General features: G+C 46.6%; 1 protein-coding gene across 1 annotated transcript in view; it reads right to left on the bottom strand.

The window, feature by feature from the left end:
- The window catches only part of Itgam (integrin subunit alpha M), a 54,492-nt gene extending 35,660 nt beyond the window's left edge, over positions 1-18,832 (bottom strand). Inside the window, exons 1-6 of the mRNA XM_036194415.1 lie at positions 18,732-18,832; positions 16,947-17,052; positions 11,616-11,719; positions 9,732-9,802; positions 9,468-9,585; positions 8-138 (exon numbers count right to left, since the gene is read on the bottom strand). Coding sequence (XP_036050308.1) covers positions 8-138; positions 9,468-9,585; positions 9,732-9,802; positions 11,616-11,719; positions 16,947-17,052; positions 18,732-18,759 — 558 coding nt within the window. The 5' untranslated portion in view covers positions 18,760-18,832. The remainder of the gene's footprint in view (positions 1-7; positions 139-9,467; positions 9,586-9,731; positions 9,803-11,615; positions 11,720-16,946; positions 17,053-18,731) is intronic.
- Between the last annotated feature and the right edge of the window lie 1,912 nt (positions 18,833-20,744).

The raw sequence follows: 20,744 nt of genomic DNA, 5'->3' as shown, positions 1-20,744 counted from the left end.
CCCTCACCAAGGTTTTAGACTTTATGAACTGTTCCATCACAGTTGAGACAAACTCCTTCATCTTCTGAAAGTCTCTGGGGTTGATGCTGCCAGAGCCATCAATCAAGAAGGCAATGTCACTCTCCTGCCGAGGACATTCTAGGCAAGAGGAAAAAAGAATAGAAATTAGTCAAGTAATTAGAAACGTCATCTTTGGATGTCAGCTCTCAGTTGGACAATAAGGGGGGGGGTAAAAAAATCTGAATTTGCACCAAGGAAAATAAAATATGGACAGATGTCTTAGACATCAGCGAGATGGCTTACTTACCAGAAGCCCTTGGTGGCCAGCACAACAAAAACTGATTGAATTTGTGCGAAAATAACTAAGGAGTGAGCCAGACCGCATCAAGGGAGTAGCGGTGTCCCTAAAGAGCACAGAAACCCAGGCTGGCCACAAAAGATAGATGACTGGCCTCCAAAGCCAAGATCAGCACAAAATCAATAGAGGCTTCTCCCTCAGGGGAGAGGAAGCTATGCGAGAAAATACCGACAGCTCTGACCACCTTAAATATCTACCGTCCTCACCATTAGGGATCTCTGCAGCCTTCACAGGCACTAAACCCAGCTGAGGGAGCTGCCTATGATCCGCATGGCCATGCTCCCCCAGAAAAGCCAACACTGCATCTGCTCCCACAACACCACGATATTTTGGAACCATAGACATTGCTATAATGCATGTCCTATTCCAGGGATGGTGATCATGGTACCTTCCTACCACTGGGATTTAGCTACTCGTCATCTAGCTACAAATATACTCTTTGGGGTCATGCTACTGGGGAGAGGTCTTGGTTAGTATACCATTGCTGTGAGGGGACACCACAGCCAAGTCAGTTTTAAAAAGAAAATGTTTTAAACTGGGAGTTTGCCATTACTATCATAGCCTGCAGGCAGGCAGGCAGGCATGGCAGGCAGGCATGGCACTTGAGCAGTAGCTAAGCACTTACATCCTATTCTGAAGGCAGCAGGCAGAGAGAAAATAAGACTGGACCTGGAATGGGCTTTTGAAACCTCAAAACCCACCCCCAGCGACATACCCACTCTAGAAAGGCCACACTCTTAAACAGTCCTCCAGCTGGGAACCAAACATTCAAATATATGAATATATGAAGCCTATAGGGGCCATCTTCGTTCAAACCTCCACAGTAGCCATCCCACTGACCCTTCCCAGAATAGGCAAAGGCACAAGTCCAGGACGGACACTGGAATTCACGTCCTCTGATGCTCAAGGTCTAAAGACAGAGGCACAGTCAGAAGCAAAAGTCATACCCAAAGCACCACCAAAATGTCTCTAAATGAATGCTTTTCCAACATGCAAAAGAAAAAGCAGCCAACACCACTGCATATTTGGGTTGTGATGCAGCAGTAGCAGCAGCCATCCAGTGCCAGAAATAGAAGGCTGGCCAGGTAGGTGGGAAATAGACATGTACATTCAACCAAAAGAGTTTAAGTAGGGTTTGGTCAGGGTAACACCTAGGCATGGCTAAGCTGAATCATCAGAGCCCTGGTGAAGAGAGAGTAGAGTTGAGACCTTGTTGTTGTGGAATATTAGTTTGGGATGTGTTACATTCATTTATGCTGTGCAACATTTGTTTAATGATGCAAAGATGCGTTGCATTCTTTCATGTTGCATTTGTTTAACTCTGCAAAGCTGTGTTACTTTGTCTGCCTAAAACACCTTATTGGTCTAATAAAGAGCTGAACAGCCAATAGATGGGCAGGAGAGAGGATAGGCAGGGCTGGCAGGCAGAGAGAATAAATGAGAGAAAAAGATCAAAGAGGAAGAAGGAATGAGAAAAGAAGAAGGAGGAGGACATCAGGGGCCAGCCACCCAGCTACATAGCAAGCCACAGAGTAAGAAGGAAAAAAAAGATATACAGAAACAGGGAAAGGTAAAAGCCCAGAGGCAAAAGGTAGATGGGATGACTTACATTAAGGAAAGTTGGCTAGAAACAAGCTAAGCTAAGGCCAGGCACTCATAAGTAAGAATAAGTCTCCTTGTATTTATTTGGGATCTGGGAGGATTGAATGCTGTCCAAGGCAAGTGAGCTATAGTTCCCAAATGGTCTTAAAAGAAGTTGTTTGAGCTGGAGGCCTTGAATCCTAGCACTTGGGTGTGGTGATATATTGTGCTCCCCAATATATTGTGCACCCTAATAAAGCTTATCTGAGGATCAGAGGAAAAAGCCTTCCACTATATTAAACATAGAAGTCAGACCATGATAGCACACACCTTTTAACCTAGCATTCAGGAGGGAGAGATCCATCTGGATCTCTGTGAGTTCAAGGCCACACTGGGGAACAGAGTGAGGCATGGTCACTCACGCCTTTAATCCCAGCACTAACCATAGAGGACTGGAGGTCTGTACAGACAGACAGGAAGTGATGTAGCTGGGTGGAGAGAGGAAGTTAGATGCAGAACAGAAAGGCATATAGGTGTGGGTATAAAGAAAGTAGCTCTCTTTGGCTGAGGATTTCCAAGTGGTAAGAACGTGGCTGGCTTCTTTCTGCTTTTCTGATCTCTCAGTTTTTATCCCAATATCTGGCTATGGAATTTTTTTTTTTTATCAATAAGACCATTTAACTATTTGTCTTACACTTGAGAAGCAGAGGAAGTGCTTTGTTAGTTCTAGGCCAGGCAGAGATACACATAAGACCTTGTCTGGAAAAGGAGGATGAAGAGGAGTAGGAGAAGAAAAAGAAGAAGAGCATGAAGGGAGGGAAGGAGAGAGGGGGAGAGAGGGACAGAGAAAGAGAGAGAGAAGGAAAGAAAGAGAGACAGAAAGAGAGAGAGAGAGAGAGAGAGGAAGGAAGGAAGGAAGGAAGGAAGGAAGGAAGGAAGGAAGGAAGAAAGAGGGATAGCTGGATAGAAAGGCACTTAGAGAGTCATGGAGGTACCGGGAGAGAGGCCTAGGGCATCGAACTATGGGTCCTGGAAAACCAGTGGCAGAATTTAGAATAGAGAGAGTGTTGGAGGCTAGGCCAGGGCTAAGGAGAAGGGCCCCCACTCATCCTGTGTGATAGTTTAAATGAGAAATAGCCCCAGCCCCTAGTCTCAGCATTTGAACACTCCATCTCAGCTAGTGGCACTCTTTGGGAAGCTTTGGGAGACGTGTCCCTGCTGGAGAAAGGTACATCACTGGCCTTGAGGGCTCATAGCCTCACTCCGCTTCCAGTGTCCTCCTGCTTGAGGACGCGATGCTCTCTCAGCTTCCTGCTCCTGCCACCATATTCCTGTCATTGGCTAACTTATATCCCCTGGAACCCAAGCCCAAACAAAAACCTCTTTCTGCAAGCTGCCTTGGTCACGGTGTTTTATCACAGCAACAGAGAAGTAACTGATATAGAAGGTGGTCTCCAGAACGGGGTGTTGCTGTGATGAAGCTGACCATTTGGGTGTTTGGAGGGATGTGGAAGACCTGGGAACTCTGAACTAGAAAAATCGATTGAGTTCTATAAACAGAGATTTAAGGGCCGTTCTAGTAGGAGTTTGGAAGACAGTAGAACTGAGTAAGAGAAATGTGGACTGTGAAGGCCCAGCTCAAGAGATTTCAGAGGGAAACAATATTAGCAACTGGGATAGAGCATGCCCTTGTCTTAAGAAGTTGCCTGAGGGGCTGGAAACAGCTCAGTGGTTAAGACCATTGAATGCTCTCCAGGGTACCCTACTGTGGATATCGCTCTGTGTAAATAAAGTTCTGATTGGCCAGTGGCCAGGCAGGAAGTATAGGCGGGACAAGAGAGAAGAGAATTCTGGGAAGTAGAAGGCTGGAGAGAAACACTGCCAGCCACTGCCATGAGAAGCAACATGTAAAGACACTGGTAAGCCACAAGCCATGTGGCAAAGTATAGACTAACAGAAATGGGTTAATTTAAGATAGAAAAGGTAGATAACAAGAAGCCTGCCATGGCCATACAGTTTCTAAACAATGTAAGTTTCTGTGTGCTTACTTGGTTGGGTCTGAGTGACTGTGGGACTGGCGGGTAAGAGAGATTTGTCCTGACTGTGGACAAAAACTCTAACTACAGTACCCAGATTCAATTCCCAGCAACTACATGGTGCTCACAACTGTCTGTAACTCCAGTTCCAGGGGAGCTGACACCCTCACAAAGGCATACATGCAGGCAAAATACCAATGCACATAAAATAAAAATAAATTTAAAAAAAGAACTTGCCTGAAACAAAAAGTAATGGACTAGTTTCTTTGGTGAAGGAAATTTCAAGCCATAATGTTGAATGGTTATTACTGATAATGTTTATGCAGGTCTACAGTGAAAAAGGACACGTAGGATAGAAAGAAATACCAAATGTATAGTCTGGGGGGCTGCAGAGATGGCTCAGAGGTTAAGAGCACTGACTACTCTTCCAGAGGAACTGAGTTCAATTCCCAGCTACCACATGGTGGCTCACAACCATGTGTAATGAGATCTGGCGCCCTCTTCTGTGTACATAATAAATAAATAAATCTTTTAAAAAAATGTATAGTCTGAAGAGTAAAGGAACACTAGGAAGTGTGAAGTTATAGTCAAGGCTTGTCCTGCAAGGAAGGCTGTAATTTTTAGGGAGTTTGGCACCGTTTTAAAGACAGGCCTGCTCCACACTGGAAAGAAAGGCAGAGAGTTCTCAGGGCCAGACCCCACCCAGCTAAGTTTCCAGCTTGTGAAAGAGAAAGCAACTGAGCAAAAAGCTGCTGTTAATGTGATCAAGGAATGAGGGTCTAGCTCAAGCTGGCAGACTGTGGCATCCAGATAGTGGTGGCATTAGAGGCATGAAGGATGCAGAAAAGGGGTCATGGATTCTACATCTGATGTTGAAGAGAGCAGCCAAGGCCAGCAGCATGTGGCAGGGGAGTCTCTACACAAACACCCCAGAAGCCATTCTGTGACATTCTGAAAGTGGAGCTTGGGTTGCAGTGAGGCCCCCAGGATGTTGGAAATGCCTGGGCCATGAGACATCTGTCAGGGAAAGCTGCATACAGGGAGTGGAACCAGGCTAACACGGGGATGTGTTCAGCCAGTAGCAAAGCCCGAGGGGCGGATCATCCAAGCCCTTCGAATATGGACATGGAGCTGCAGGATTTGGTGTTTGCCCTTATGGGGTCCAGTCTGGCTTTGAGCCAGTATTTGCTCACAATGCCCTCATTGCTTCATTTGGGAAAGGTAACCTGTATTCTGTGACTCTGTATGTTGGAAGTATGTCACTTTCTTTTTTTAATCTTACAGGAAGTCACAGTTAGGAGACTGTCTTGGGTTTTGGAAGACTTTAACCGGTGTTGAGACTATGAAGACCTGAAGTCGGGCCAGGTGCATTTCACATGGCAATACAGCCACGAGCCTGTGGGACAGGGAGCAGGGAGAAGCAAGAATACATTTAGAATGACCGGAAAGGAGAATGCTGAGAAAGCCACTGTGATTGTTAAAGAGAAAAACGCAGTGAATCAGTGAGACAGCTCAGCAGGGGAGGCGCTTGCTGCCAAGCGTAAAGACAGGTCCCTGGAACTCACATGATCAGAGAGAACCAAACCCCACCAGTTGTCTAATTTCCACATGTGCACCATGGCACGCACACATCGCTTACACACATATATCACACACCACACAGACACAGACAGAGACAGGGTGCATCGTTCTTTAAAGAGAGAACACCAGTAAAGAAAATCCTCTTGGTCTGCACTGGGACAATAGGAAGGGTGTCCAGAAGGCAAGACCCACCCATCAAAGACTCCAACTTGCAAAATGAAAATTCACTTGAAAGGCTGACCAGAGACTGTCACTGAAGGGATCCCCTGCTTAAAATAGCTGCCAGGACACCCCCTGCATACTGAATTTGGAAGCCAGAGCCACCAACACCCCACCCCAGGCACCCAGCACCTCACTCCCCATGCACACTGTGGATGCTGGGTCCTGAGGTCCAAAGCCCTCTGAGTCCCCACACTAAGGACAGGATGCATGCAGGGGATCTGTGCACCTGCTTCTGAGGCCACAGACTGTGCAAAACCCCACACTCAGCATCCAGCGGCCACACACCATGAGGACTCCAGCTCCTGAGATCAGAGGTCATGCCAACTCTGCCTCCCCACACCCTTGCACCTGCACACCCTGCAGATGCTGGCTGCTATCATCAGTAACCCACACTTGGCACCCAGTGCCCATGTACTACGTGGACTCAGGTTCCTCATGTTAAAGGCCACATGAAACCTCAGGATAGCTGGCCTGTTGGCTAAAGAAGTGCTGTACTCCCATTTTTGATTGTCAAACTATTGAAAAGATAAATCCAAAGAAATTAGAAATTGTCACTAGGGCAGCCAGAGGATTGTCTGCTGGGGGAGGAACTTGGCTCTGGACAGAGCGGTAAGCGTGACAATGGTGGGCAGGGACCACGCCCTGGCCAGACCTTAGTTATACCCAGCTCATACTTTCTATTTGAACCCTATCCTTATGACCCCCTAAGACAGACTGGGGGAGGGGTCACTGAATCTTTCTCCCTCTTCCACAATGTGGCCATATTGAATAAATTTTCTTTTTCTACTTTTCACTATTAATTCAGCAGTTTTAATTGGCTTATGGAAGACAGGTGGATGAACCTGGCTAGCTGGGGCACAAGCTAAGTCTTGTAACACCAGTACTGTGAGGCCTGCAGGCTGCACAAATTCTGACTCCTAAGGTCAGAGGGCACTGTTGCAGAATGTTACTTCAACTGTGTAAAGATGTGTTACGTTTGTTTATGCTGCATTTATTTAATTATATACAGATGTGTTGCTGTTTCACCTTGCCTGCCTAAGGCACCTGACTGGTCTAGTAAAAAGCTGAATGACCAATAGCTAGGCAAGAGAGAGATAGGCAGGAACTGGCAGGCAGAGAGAATAAGTAGGAGAAGGAATCCAGGCTCAAGAAACAAGAGAGAATGAGGGAGGGAGGGGGAGAGGGAGAGAGAGAGAGAGAAAGAGAGAGAGAGAGAGAGAGACTTGGAGCCAGGCTGGAGGCCGCCAGCCAGTCAGACACAGAGGATGCAGGATAGTAGGACATACAGAAGGAAAGAAATGTAAAAAGTCCCGAGGCAAAACATAGATGAAGAGAAACAGATTAAAACAAGAGCTAAGATAAGGCCAAGCATTCATAACTAATAACAAGTCTCCATGTCACAATTTGGGAGCTGGTTGGTGGCCCAAAAGAAAAAGCCAGCTACACCAAATAGTGATGGCCTCTGATGAGAGTCACTTTGATGAAACTGTAAACAAAGATTTGAAAAATGATCACAAATATGTTCATGGATCTCAAAGGCAACATGGATAAACTCCTGAATGATTTCAAAGAGGGCACGAACAGTTGAATGAAATAAGGAAATTAATTCTAGAATGGAAATATAATTCAAAAAAGAAATGCTAAATAAAAACAAATAAATGATTATTAAATAAAAATTTCAAAAAAAAACAAAACAAAAAAAACAAAACCCACCTCAGTAGAAAACCTCACCAGTACAATGGATTATATTTCACAGAGTATCAAGGTTTGAAGAAAAAGTAGTGTAATTAGGTCATTCATTCAAAACCAATAAATTTTTAAAACATATAGGCAGAATATATAAAATATTTTAAACACCATGGAAAGACTAAATCTATGACTATGAACATAGAAGGAGAAAAATTCTATTCCAAGGGCATAGAAATATAGTTTTAATAAAGTCATCAAAGAAAATTTCCCAAATCTAGGGATAGAGATTCCATTCACGGGCAAGAGGCATACAGAACACCAAATAGGCAGGTCATTAAGGAAACTCCTCACGTTATGTTAGAGTTAAAACCACTAAACACACAGAAAAACTACAAGAAAGGCTGATGCGCTCAGAGGGAAGGCCCATCAAAATAACAACTGGTTTTCTAAAATCCAGAAGGGCTTGGAGTAATGCATTTGAAGTTCTGAAAAACCCAGGCTAATATACCCAGCAAAACTATCTGTCATGATTGAAGAAGAAAGAAAAAGTTAGCACAATTTAAAAAAAAAAAAAAAAAAAAAAAAGCTAAAGCCAGCTCTAGAGAGGACACCTGAAAGAACACTCTGGAGTGAACATCCAGGGGACTCCTGGGGGGAATGTTAAGATGGCTCTTAAGCAAATGCAGACTAAAAACCACCAAACACTAAAAACAAACCAACAAGGGCTGGAGAGACAGCTCAGGAGGTGAGAAAATGTGCTGCTCTTTCAGAAAACCTGAATTGTTTCCCAGCACCGACATCGGGAGGTTCACAACCACATGAAACTCCAGCTTCAGGGTTCTGATCCCCTCTTCTGGACTCCATGGGCCCCCATACATCCATGTACGTACATTCACACACAGACACACACACACACACACACACACACACACACACAAATATAAAACAAATGCTTTTTAAAAAAGTGGGCATGGTGGCACACACCTTTAATCCCTGCACTTAGGAGGCAGAGGCAGGTGGATCTCTGTGAGAATAGCCTGGCCTATATAGTGAGTTCCAGGACAGCCAGGGGTATGTAGAGAGACCTTGTCTCGAAGAAGAAGAAGAAGAAGAAGAAGAAGAAGAAGAAGAAGAAGAAGAAGAAGAAACTTAGAAGAAAAATGACTGTTTTATAATCAGCTTGGAGCTGCCAGGCACTATGGGAAAGCAGCTTGAAATGATTATTCAACCCCTCAGTTTCGTTCTCAATCAACAAATGCCCAGGAAACAGGCCTCTATTAGGAAGTCACTGACAACAGTATAACTGAATAGTCCCTGTGGTGGAGAATGAGAAAGGCCCCCATAGGCTCACGGATTGAATGCTTGGTCACCAGGGAGTGGCATTATTTGAGAGGATTAGGAAGTGTGGCCTTGTTAGGGGAAGTGTGTCACTGGGGGTGGGCTTGGAGATTTTAAAAGCCCATACCAAGCCCTGAGTCTCTCTCTCAGCTAGCAGATCAGGATGTAGTTCTCAGCGACTTCTCCAGCGCCATGTGTGCCTGCATGCTGCCATGCTCCCTGTCATGATGGTAATGGACTGACCCTCTGAAACTGTAAGCCAGCCCTCAGTCAAATGCTTCCTTTTATAAGAGTTGCCTTGGTAGCAGTGGCTCATCAAAGCAGTTCTAAGACAGCCACCCTCCTGAGTATGAGAAGCACTGTTAGTTTTGTTTCGTCATTTGAGACAGAGTCTCCTGTAGGCCAGGCTACCTCAGACTCACTATATAGCTGAAGATGACCTTGAACATCTGACCCTCATTCTTCCTTCTCCCGTGCGTTAGGATCACAGGTGTTAGGATCACAGGTGTAGACCATTGCACCTAGCAGAGCTGGATTTTTTTTTTAAGTTACTTCAAAGGACTAGAATATGGCAGAGGTAATGAGCTGTTAATTCTAAAACAGTCTGAAAACAATTCTCAGCCCTGCCTCCCATCCTCAAGTCTCTGCCAAAAATGGCCTACCTCTGAGAGCCTGTGGGAACTGCTGGGGTGGTCTCAGCAGGTTGGAGCCAAACAGGAAGCACAGTCCGCTCGCGTACGTGTTCTCCTTGCAGTCCTGGTGCACAGTGGGGCCGCAGGCCTGAGGGGCAGAGTGCCAGTCAAGGGGCCGCCCCTGCCCCCTGGCCCACCATCACAGAACCTCCACCCTCCACAGCCCTCCACCTCAACATCCCCAGGCCTCCCACTTCTCCCCTCAGAGCCCTCTTCTGGTCCAGGGTAACTCACCAGCAGCTGGGAGGGGTCTGGAGTGGCAGCCAGGGACAGACCCAAGGACATATTCACAGCCTCTGGGGGTACTGAGAAGACACACACACACACAGAAGAGATGTGAAATGTCGTGGGGGGGGTGTGTGTGCTGTGTGAAGATGTATCGCTGTGACTGGTGTAAAGAAGAGCTGAAGGGCCAATAGCTAGGCAGGAGGTATAGGTGGGACTCCTGGGCAGAGAGAGCTCTGGGAAGAAGACAGGCAGAGCCGCCAGAGAGATCCGAAGAGGAAACAGAAGGTACACGGTGGAAGAGAGGTAGAACATAGATTAATATAAACATTAAGTTAAAAGAGCTAGTTGAGAAAAGCCTAAGCTAAAGGCCAAGCTTTCATAATTAATAACAAGTTTCCGTGTCATTATTTGTGAGCTGGTGGCCGACAAAGAAGCTTGCCACAATGAAACAGTGATGTGAGAGATACACATACCCGTGTTCACTGTCTTGCTCACAATAGCCAAGCACAGAAGCCAGTCAATGGATGACTGGAGGGAGAAAATGCAGTCTACACAACAGCGTCGCATCCAGCCACAAAGAATAATGAAATGATGTCATTTTCATACAAAATAAAATAAAGGATAAAAAAAGACACTGTGATAATGAAGCCCAGTTTCAGGAATAAGGGTGTAGCCCCGTTGGTAGAGCGTGGCCCAGCATGCACAAAGCTTGAGGCCATGTGTGGTGATGCCAATACTTGGGAGTGAAGCAAGAGGATCAGGAGTTTAAGGCTGTTGGTAGCTACATAGCAAGTTCGAGGCCAGCTTGGGTAGCAGAGACCTTGCAGAGAGGTGGGGGGAGGGGAAGAGAGAGGGAGAGGGGGACAGGAAAAGGGAGATAATTCTCTCATGTGATATAACATATACTATTTATGTCTATCTGGGACAGGAGAGACGGCTCAGTCAGTAAAGTCACTATCATGAAAGCTTGAGGGCCTGAGTTTGGGTCCCCAGAACCCACGTAATAAAGTGGGTGAGATCACACTCATCTGGAACCCCAGCGCTAGAGGGGTGGAGGCAGAAGCAGCCTTGAAAATCATTGACCAGGTGGCTCAGCAGTCAAGGGTGCTGTTTGCTCTTCTAGGACCTAGGTTTGGTTACCAGAACCTACATAGCAGCTCACAACTGTCTGTAACTCTGGTTCCAGGGGATCTGACACTCTCTTGTGACCTCCCTGGGCACCAGACATGCATATGGTACATACACATATATGGAGGCGAATATTCATACACGTAACATAAAAATAAATTTTTTAAAAAAGAGAGAGAAATTCATTGCCCAGACAACCTAGGCAAACCGATGAGTTCTTGACTCAAAATAAACAAGGTAGCATGCAGTCAAGAACAACACCTGATGTTGACTGTGACCTCCACAGGTGGCGCACAGAGCACATGTACCTGCAGGCACATGTGCATGCACCACACGCATACAAAACATTTCTTTTTTTTTTTTTTTGGTTTTTCAAGACAGGGTTTCTCTGTGTAGCTTTGCGCCTTTCCTGGAACTCGCTTTGTAGACCAGGCTGGCCTTGAACTCACAGAGATCCACCTGCCTCTGCCTCCCGAGTGCTGGGATTAAAGGCGTGCGCCACCACCGCCCGGCTTGAATATTTCAATATGAACTATTTTAACAAAAGAGCTGCAAAGAGTCACTTCAGCCTGGGAGACCCACGGGGTAGACTATGAAAAAGGAGCATCGCAAGTTGTCTGAGGGATCCATAGACAAGGGAGAGGCTAGGAAGCCAGGTGCTCTCTGCCCAGCAGAGATGAACAGGTTACAGGAGTGCCTGGCAAAGCAGGTGTGTTCACAGGTCGACTCCCATCAGGGGCCAGAGGGAGAGCCGAGACTCACCTTTCAGGGAAATGGGCTCACACACCCTGGTGCTGTAGTCACATTGGTAGAGGACACCTGTTTGGTTAACATCCTTTGCCTCCTGGGGGGCCGCAACAACCACTCTGCAGAAAGCGGGGTAATAAAGAACAGTCTGAATGTACAGAAGCAGTCCTCCCTTCCAGAGGGAAGTGAGCTTCCTGAACTCCCATAAACAGAAGGGGGAAATAGCAGTGAAAACAATGTAAATCCTAGAATGGGAAGGTTCTTTCTAAGAATGACACAAAACTCTGAATTTTTAAAAATGGCTTTAAAGAACAATCGTGTGAAGTTAGGATGGAAAGGGTGATAGAGGAGAATGGGCTAGGGGTGGAGACGGAGGTTTGCTCAAAATAAATTATAAACACATAAGAAATGCTCAGACAATAAAAAATGGGTATTTCAACCACATAACCATTTTAAGTAAATGTACAACTATGATCAATGATTACAAGCAAAGTCAAGAGATAAATTGGGACAAACTGGGAAGGGGAGACTCGAATTTACGCCCCAGGTCACCTTCCTCTGGTCTGTCAGTTCCTACAAACCTGAGAGGGGAAGAGCAGAAAACGGGGATAGAGAAGAAGAGCACCAAAGGACGAGGAGATTGCTGTGGAACAAGGACTCGGCCCAGAGGGCCACTGCCACCTCGAACTCCCAGTCGCTGTTATGACCCGAAACAGACAGGAATGAGATCGATCCATCAACGGTCCATCTGGAGGGGAGGGGAGGGCTCCCGAGGCTGTTAACGGTTGGCTGGGAGAAAGGTTCTTTTGTAAGCTGTTTCTGCTCCTGCAGGTAACCCTTTATCCACACTATAGAAGCAACTCCAGGTAGACATTGGCTCACAGAACTGGTAGACTGGATAGAGTCTTCTTTAGTCTGCTGCTGATGCCCTATCTGCAGAGAACTTATGTGTTTGTTCACATCTCTCCAGAAAAAGGTCCCACAACAGAAGGACCTCTCATAAAGGAGAAAATCAGCTGGTGAGATGGCTCCAGGGGGCAAAGGTGCTTGCCACACAGCTTGATGACCCGAGTTCAATCCCTGGGACCCATGATGGAAGGAGAGAACCGACTCCCAAAGATTGTCCTCTGACTAGCATATGCATGCCATCACACACACACACACACACACACACACACACACACACACACTGTACATGCATATACTATTAGATTGTGGTCTTGTACCTGATCTCTCTAGGAGGCCAGATCTCACAGCCTAAAGAAACCAGGCCACATCCCCCTGAAGCTGTGCCTGTGGTCTTAGAACTAATCTACGACCTATCCATTGCCTGGCACCCCATTCTGCTCATCACATATACCACCCCACACTAAATCATGTGCGGCAAAACTTCCCTTCATCCCCTGAAAAAATAGAAAAGTTGAGCATTTTTCTTTGGTTTCTGGGATTTCTCACAGCTTTCCTCTGGGCCTCCCCCACCATCCTGTCATGACAGCTCTCTGTCATTCTCTCTCTCTCTCTCTCTCTCTCTCTCTCTCTCTCTCTCTCTCTCTCTCTTGTTTGTTTGTTTGTTTGTTTTTGAGACAGGGTCTCACACCAAGCTAAGAGTGATTTTTAATCATATGTGTGTTCGTATCCCTGTGTGGGGGTATGTGCACGTGAGTTTAGTGTTGGAGGAGATTGGAGGCACCAGATCCCCCTGCCCACTCCTTTCTTCTATCCACCATACACAATAATAACAATAATAACAACAACAACAATAATAGTCATCTTTTAAAAAATAAGGGGACTAGAGAGATGGTTCAGCAGCTAAGAGCAGTGGCTGCTCTTCCACAGGACCCAGCTTCAGTTCCCAGTACCCACACAGCAGGGGATAATGGGTCAGGAAGGGCTAAGAGAGGGGTAAGTACAGAGAGGGATAACTAACAAGAAAAATAGAAAGAGCCGGGCAGAGGTGGTGGTAGTGGTGGCGCACACCTTTAATCCCAGCACTTGGGAGGCAGGGGCAGGTGGATCTCTGAGTTCAAGGCCAGCCTGGACTACAGAGAGAGTTCCAGGACAGCCAGGGCAATGCAGAGAAACACTGTCTTGAAAAACAAAACAAAACAAAAGAAGAAAGCAGTATGGAAACCAACTACTCTAGATGCTTCCTAAAATATATACATCGTATGTATGTGTACACACATACATACATTTATATATTTCTGTGTATGAAACTCACGCATACACTCCCACACAGATACACGCATATAATTTTTTAATTTAATATATATATATGAAATTTATAAGGAGTTACCCTATAATGAGGGAGGCAATTCCTCTCCCAGACACCAGGAGCTATCAAAAAGACCGATAGCATCTATGACTCCGGTTCCAAGTGATCTGCTGCCCTCTTCTGGCCTCTTCAGGCACTGCATGTACATTGTGAACAGATTATACTCAAACTCTCACAGTTAAAAATAAATAAAATCTTTTAAGAAAAAAATAATTTTTTAATGTTCATCATCTTTATATATCAGGGAAACACAAATTAAAACTACTTTGAGATGTCATCTTACCCCAGTCAGAATGACTAAGATTTTTTTAAAATTACAACAGATGCTGACATGAATCAGTGGTGGGCGTGTAAACTGGTGCAGCCACTCTGGAAATTAGTGTGGCGGTTCCTCAAAAAGGTCAAATTAGATCCACCACGAGACCCAGCTATACCATGTCTGGGCATACACTCAACGGCTCCATTTTCTGCTCGTCCATGGCTGCTGTATTCACAATAGCCAGGAAATGGAAACAGCCGAGGTGTCCCTCAACTGATGGATAATGAAAACGTGGTACGTACATATACACAGTGCGCCATGACTCCGTTATGAAGAAAAATGAAATTTGCAGGGAAATGGGTGGAGTAGAAATAATCATTCTGGGTGAGGCAACCCAGAATGACAAATGCCACATATTCTCGTTCATATGCGGGTGCCGCCTTTGAATCTGTGTGTATGTGTGTTTAAACTGGAGTAGCAGTAGAAGTCAGGAAAATAAAAATGGATCATTGGAGGGGGGACGTTCAAGGGAGAAGGCACAGAATGAAGGTGATGTGGAGAGAGAAGGAAGGGAAGGGAACAGGAGGCTAAGAGAGGGATGGGTGTGGGGAGGGATAACTAACAATAAAAACCTAAAAAAAAAAAAAAAAGCAAAACCAACAACTATAGAAACTTCCTAAAATATGTACATCACCCGTATGTGTGTATATACACATGCACATACATACATACACACACAATTTATATGGTGTTACCCTATAATGAGGATACCATGAGCTGTCAAATAAAAATCCCAGCTATGAAGAGCCTCATTTTGAGTTGTTGGTCAGTGGGATCCCATAGACTTCCTCCCTAAATATTACAGGCTGTTGCCATTGCTTTTGGCTACCCTCCAGAGTTTGATGGCAATGACTCATTGCTTAAGACAATGCATTCTTGAGTCATAGAATATGGAGAAATCAAGTGGTACCAAGCTGGAAACTTCATCCCTACTGGCCAGCTGCCATGGTGCTGGAAAGCTCTACACATATTACCAGCAGAGAAAAGTAATCAAATGCTTTACACAGCTGTGGACCTTTTGGTTACAATAGGGACTGGCCTGGCAAGATATCCAAGTGTGTGCTGGTGTAATGGTGGCGTGAGTGTTATGGGAGTGTGTTTCTGTCAACTTCTGTCAACCTAGACACACATGGGAAAGGGTAATCTCAATGAAGGAGTTGCTCCATCCAATTGACCTAGAAGGGCATTTTCTTGACTGGTGGCTTGATGTGAGACATGTGAGCAATGCTACCCCTGAGCAGGTGGCTCTGAGTTGCATAAGAAAGCAGGCTAAGTAAGCCAATAGGCAATATTCCTCCAGAGCTTCTGCTTCAGTTCCTGGCTCTAAGTTCCAGTCTCTAGACTCCTGCCTTGGCTCCCCTCAGTGGACTGTGATCCGGGCTTTGTAAGCCAAATAAACCCTTGCCTCCCCAAGTTCCTTTAGGCCATGATGTCTTATCAGAGCAGTAGAAACTTAAGATGGGGGTAACCACCACTTTCTGCTTGCATTAAAGTTCTGCTCCTCAAGACAAATTCATGTCTGATACTGTTAACTGGGTCGAGACTACTGTAGCTAGGAAAGCCACAGGCCCAAGGGGAGAACTACCTACTATTAGTCTACTAAGTGGGCACAGAATTAAACTTCTTTCTAAGTTCTTAACGTTACACCCGTGCATCAGTGCATTTCTCAATGCTCGTTAGAGAAGCTTCCTTTTAAGTAGATGACAAGGACTCACAGCTGTTCCATACCAGAGAATAAGAGAGTGGCAGTGCCCAGCTCTAAACGAGATAGATATACCACATACTTCCTCTCAAGGCTCAGGAATCATTACAGAACAGGAAGTGGAAAGATGATGACCGCTAGAGGCAATGGGAATCTGCTCTCTGGACATGACAGTACTGTTGCTCATAGGACTCAGCCTCTGCAGCTGCAGGCACTAACACTTTTTCACTCTGAAAAGATTTTTTTCATAATGAATCCTGGTAAATATTCCTCTGAAGGTAAATGTTTTAGACTTAATAGACCATAGCCCCTTATCATTTCTCTTTATTCTGTGATAGCAAGTGAGCGGGATAAGGTTTATTTTCATAGCAGAGAGATGGTTCAATGAGAAGGGCACTTGCTGTGAAACCTATGAGCTAAGTTCCTCCTCAGGGCCCACATGGAGACGCCAACCGCCACAAGCAATTCTGACTTCTGCACAAGAATGCATACACACACACACACACACACACACACACACACACACACACACACACATCTTAGAAGTATTTATGGTAATAACCGTACGTTATTACCATATATGTTCAAGTAGGTCATAGCTTGAACAAAGCTCATGCCACAGCTTGAGGGTCGGGGAGGTGGGCAGCAGTTAAGAGGTAGATAGACAGATAAAAATCTCTCCTGAAGAACCACAAGAAGCCAATTGTCAGGATCCCTCCTAGGAAGAGGGCAGAGAGTAAAAAACACATTTTTCTCTCAACTTTCTTGGATCTTGTGAATTTGGAGCCCTGAAACCTCATTACAGATTTGGAAAAAAAAATCAGCCAAGAGGGCCAGGGGGTGTAGCTTAGTGGTAGCAAACCTTGGATTCCATCACTAGCAAAGAAAAGAGAGAGAAGGGGAGAGGGAGAGAGGGATGGGGAGGGAGGGACGGACGGAGGGACGGGCGGAAATAGGGAAAGGAAGAAACCTTAATAAGGAAATTCCTTTTTCCCCCTAGCTTTCAGAGAAGCACCGAGACGGGAGCTGCCCCCACCCCCAGGCATTTACCGAGAGTCACCAAGCTGGACCACACTCTGCCCAAAGCCTCTTGCATTCTCTTTGAAGGTCATGGGATTTTCAGTGTCCAGATTGAATCCTTGACATAAGGCTAGAGCTGGAAAGACAACAGGAAGTCAATGCAAAGGAACCAGCATGGTTAAGAGAACAGCACACCTTTCCACTTGTGACCTTTCCTGACCCCATTCACTGAAACTCCGACAGTCAGGGGCCGGGGTCCACAAAGTGGTGCAACTTGTCTGTTTGGTTTTTGAGACAGAGTTGTATATTACCTGACCTAGAACACTACAGTGTAACTCTGGATGGCCTAGACCTCCAGATCCTCCTACCTCCTCTCCACTTCCCAAATGCTGGGGGTGCAAGGGGTGCAGGGCTGGGCCACCACACCACAGTCCATTCTCTTTTTCTACAGAGGACCAGACAGTTCAGCGGAACCCAGCACTGGGAGAGGAGGAGCAGAGGCAACAGCCATGCCCCAAGTTTGAGCCCAGCTTAGTCTCAGTAGTGAGTTTCAGACCAGTCAGGACCACATGGTAAGACCATGGAGGAAAGCTTCTGGGGACAGGGTCTCACACAGCCTGGCTGGCCCCAAATGCCTTCTGTAGCTGAAGATCATCTTGAGCCCCGGATCCTCCTGCCTCCACCTCCCACTGCTAGAATTACAGGTGGGCACCACCATGGTCCAGTGGTCCTGGGGATCAAATCTAAGGCTTCATACAACTAGGCAAGCCCCAGGCCTCAGATCCACCAATGTTTCATCAAGGGAATTCAAACTGTAGTCAGTTATCACAATTCTGTGATACAGGGTTACTCATGAGATGAATGAGATCCTTGAGGAGTGGCATTTCACTTAACTAGGAGTAAAGTTAGTGTCCTCTGTCAGCTATGGATGATAAGTGGTCCTTTTCAAAACAGGTGACAGCTACATTTCACCCGTAGGCCAAAGGTGCTGACTCACAGCTCAAGGGTCTATAAGAGCCTGCAGGGACAAACCAGTCCCTCTCTAAGCCCACAAAGGCCTCTTCCCCGCTGTCACAACCACGATGATTTACACAACAGTCAAAGGCCTTGGTTAGAAATGTTCCTTCCTCTGTAGGTCTCAAGCAGCTCTTCCCCTTCCTGACTCACTCCCATCAAGACAGACATGAAAGGAAAGGACCTCAAACCGATTTTTGACTCAGCTGGCAGCTGGCAGCAAACATTGCCACTAGGTCATTGCTGACTAGAAACCGAGGGCTGAGTGGGTGGATCACAGGAGGAATACTCTTGGAAGCAGAGGCCACACCTGCTGCGCTGCCTGGTGCTGTCCCTCATCTCTCTGTGCCTCAGTTGCCTCGTCATGACAGACAGTCTTGCAGAGTCAATGGATTTAGTCCCTCTATAACAAAGTGACCACCTCCACTCTAATTCTCTCAAATCATGTATCCTTCCCTAAAGCCCTTTGCCTTTCCCCACCTAACTCCTTCCTATGCTCTGCCCTTTCTCCCGACTTGTGCACTTGAAAGATCCCCTCCTCCCCATCCTGGGGACCCCCTGATCCCTCCTCCCCATCCTGGAGACACCCTGATCCCTCCTCCCCATCCTGGAGATCCCCTGATCCCTCCTCCCCATCCTGGAGACACCCTAATCCTGGAGACCCCCAATCCCTCCTTCCCATCCTGGAGACACCCCTAATCCTCTTCCCCACCCTGGAGGCCCCCTAATCCCTCCTCCCCACCCTGGAGACCCCCTAACCCCTCCTCCCCACCCTGAGGCTCCCCCAAGACCCAGACATACCTGTCACCAGAAGAACTTTAAAAGTCATGGCTGAAAGAAACAAGACCCTGGGAGACCTATGAACTGAGGGTGGCAGGCACCGCACAGATACTGAGGAAGCCACCCAGACCAGGAGGAGTAAAAATAGAGAAGTAGGGAGGCAAAGCCTATGAGCGAGGCAAAGCCTATGAGCGAGGCAAAGCAAGAGGGCGGAGGCTTTGCAAGCACCCAGCCCTGTCTGGCCTTCCTCTGGGACAGCGTGGCCTGCTCTTCCTAGCAACCCCGTTTCCTGACCCCAACCATTAAGGTCACCACCCAAAGGTGCCATCTGACACTCATTTCCCTGAAATAGGTCAGATACTATGAAAAATAAGTTAGGTAGATGGTAGTGCCAGGCTGCTCTGGTGGGACCCACGTCTGCACTACTGGTTCCCAGGACCCACACAGAGACTCAACATCGTCTATAGCTCCAGTCCCAGGTGATCCGACACCCCCTCTTGTCTCCACTGGCACTGCACACACATGGTCACACACGAGCATGCAGATAAAACACCCACACACATAAAATAAAATTAAATCTCTTTTTAAAAGAAATAGCCAGGAGTTAGTCCAGCAAGGTGGCTCGGCGGGTAAAGGTGCTTGCCACTTTGCACTGAATGCCTGAGTATGGTGAGATACTTAACCACTCCTGTCTTGTTAGGTATGCATTTTATTCTAGGTTTTTTTGGGGGGGTTGTTTGTTTGGGGTTTTTTTGGGGGGGTTGAGACAGGGTTTCTCTGTGTAGTTTTGGTGCCTGTCCTGGACTAGCTCTGTAGATCAGGCTGGTCTCGAACTCACAGAGATCCTCCTGGCTCTGCCTCCTGAGCGCTGGGATTACAAGTGTGTGCCACCATATTCAGCCAACACCCTGCTGTCTTAACTGCCATGACAAGCAGCCAGGGCTTCTTCAGATGCAGGGGAGGGGATGGGTGACACATTTCTGAGACACTGGGTCTCCAGAGAATCTGGGACTAAACTTACTTAGCTGCAGAGGATCACCACAGCCCTTTTCAGGGGCTTTGCCGTTGTGCCTGGACAAGAAGGGAGAGGCTCTGTTCCTGGATCCTGCTAAGGTTAAACATGGCAGAAGAAGAATGTTCTTCAGCTCACAACACAGCAGAGCGAGGAAGGGGCTGGTAACCAGATGCAAGCTGCCAATACCCCTCCCTACCTTAAGGGTGAATCTTGAAAATTGTCAATTTGATCGGATCTGGGATCAACTAAGAGCCTCTTGGTGGATCTCTGAAGGAATTTCCAGAAAAGACTAACAAAGAAGATGCCCCTCAGGGTGGCTGGCACTGTCTAACGGGTGTCCCAGATATGAAGAGCTTGGAGGGAAGACAGCATGGCCTGCCCACCTGCCCTCACATCTTACTAGTGGATGTGTCTGTATCTGCTGTGGTCACCATCCTTCACTGGCATCAGATCCAGCTTCTTTGACCCTCCAACATGGACTGAGGACTAAAAATTCTCCAGGAACCTTCCAGGCCTTCAGTTGCAGATTAAAACTCTTGAGACATCCAGGTTCGTGGACTGAGAATCTACCAGGTTCTCAGCCTCACAAGTACACAGACAGCTGTTGATGGAGTACCCAAGCCCTAGCATGTAGGCCATTCTGGTGAATCCCCTTCTAACATACACACACACACACACACACACACACACTCATTTAGTTCTGTTCCTTTAAACAGCCTACCATCCAGAAGTGACCAATTTTACCAAATAGGCCCCACTTCCTGCAGTTTCTAGAGCCTCCCCAAAATAGTGCTACAAACTAGGAACTCAGCCTTCAACACATGAATGGAGGCTGAGGGAGGGGTATGGACCAGTTCATATCTAAGCCATAAAAGGGAGTCATTTAATAGATGGTATGAGTTTATTTTGATAAAATTGTTCACATTCTGACCACCCCAAGGGGCTATTCTAACTCAACATCGAAGCTTCTTCTTGTGTAAGCAGTGGGGGTCCACTTGGCTGCAAAGATCTAAGCAAGT

The sequence above is a fragment of the Onychomys torridus genome, chromosome 1 (genome assembly GCF_903995425.1).
Source record: "Onychomys torridus chromosome 1, mOncTor1.1, whole genome shotgun sequence".
Taxonomy (NCBI): Eukaryota; Metazoa; Chordata; class Mammalia; order Rodentia; family Cricetidae; genus Onychomys; species Onychomys torridus.
This window is presented reverse-complemented; position numbering and strand designations above follow the sequence as displayed.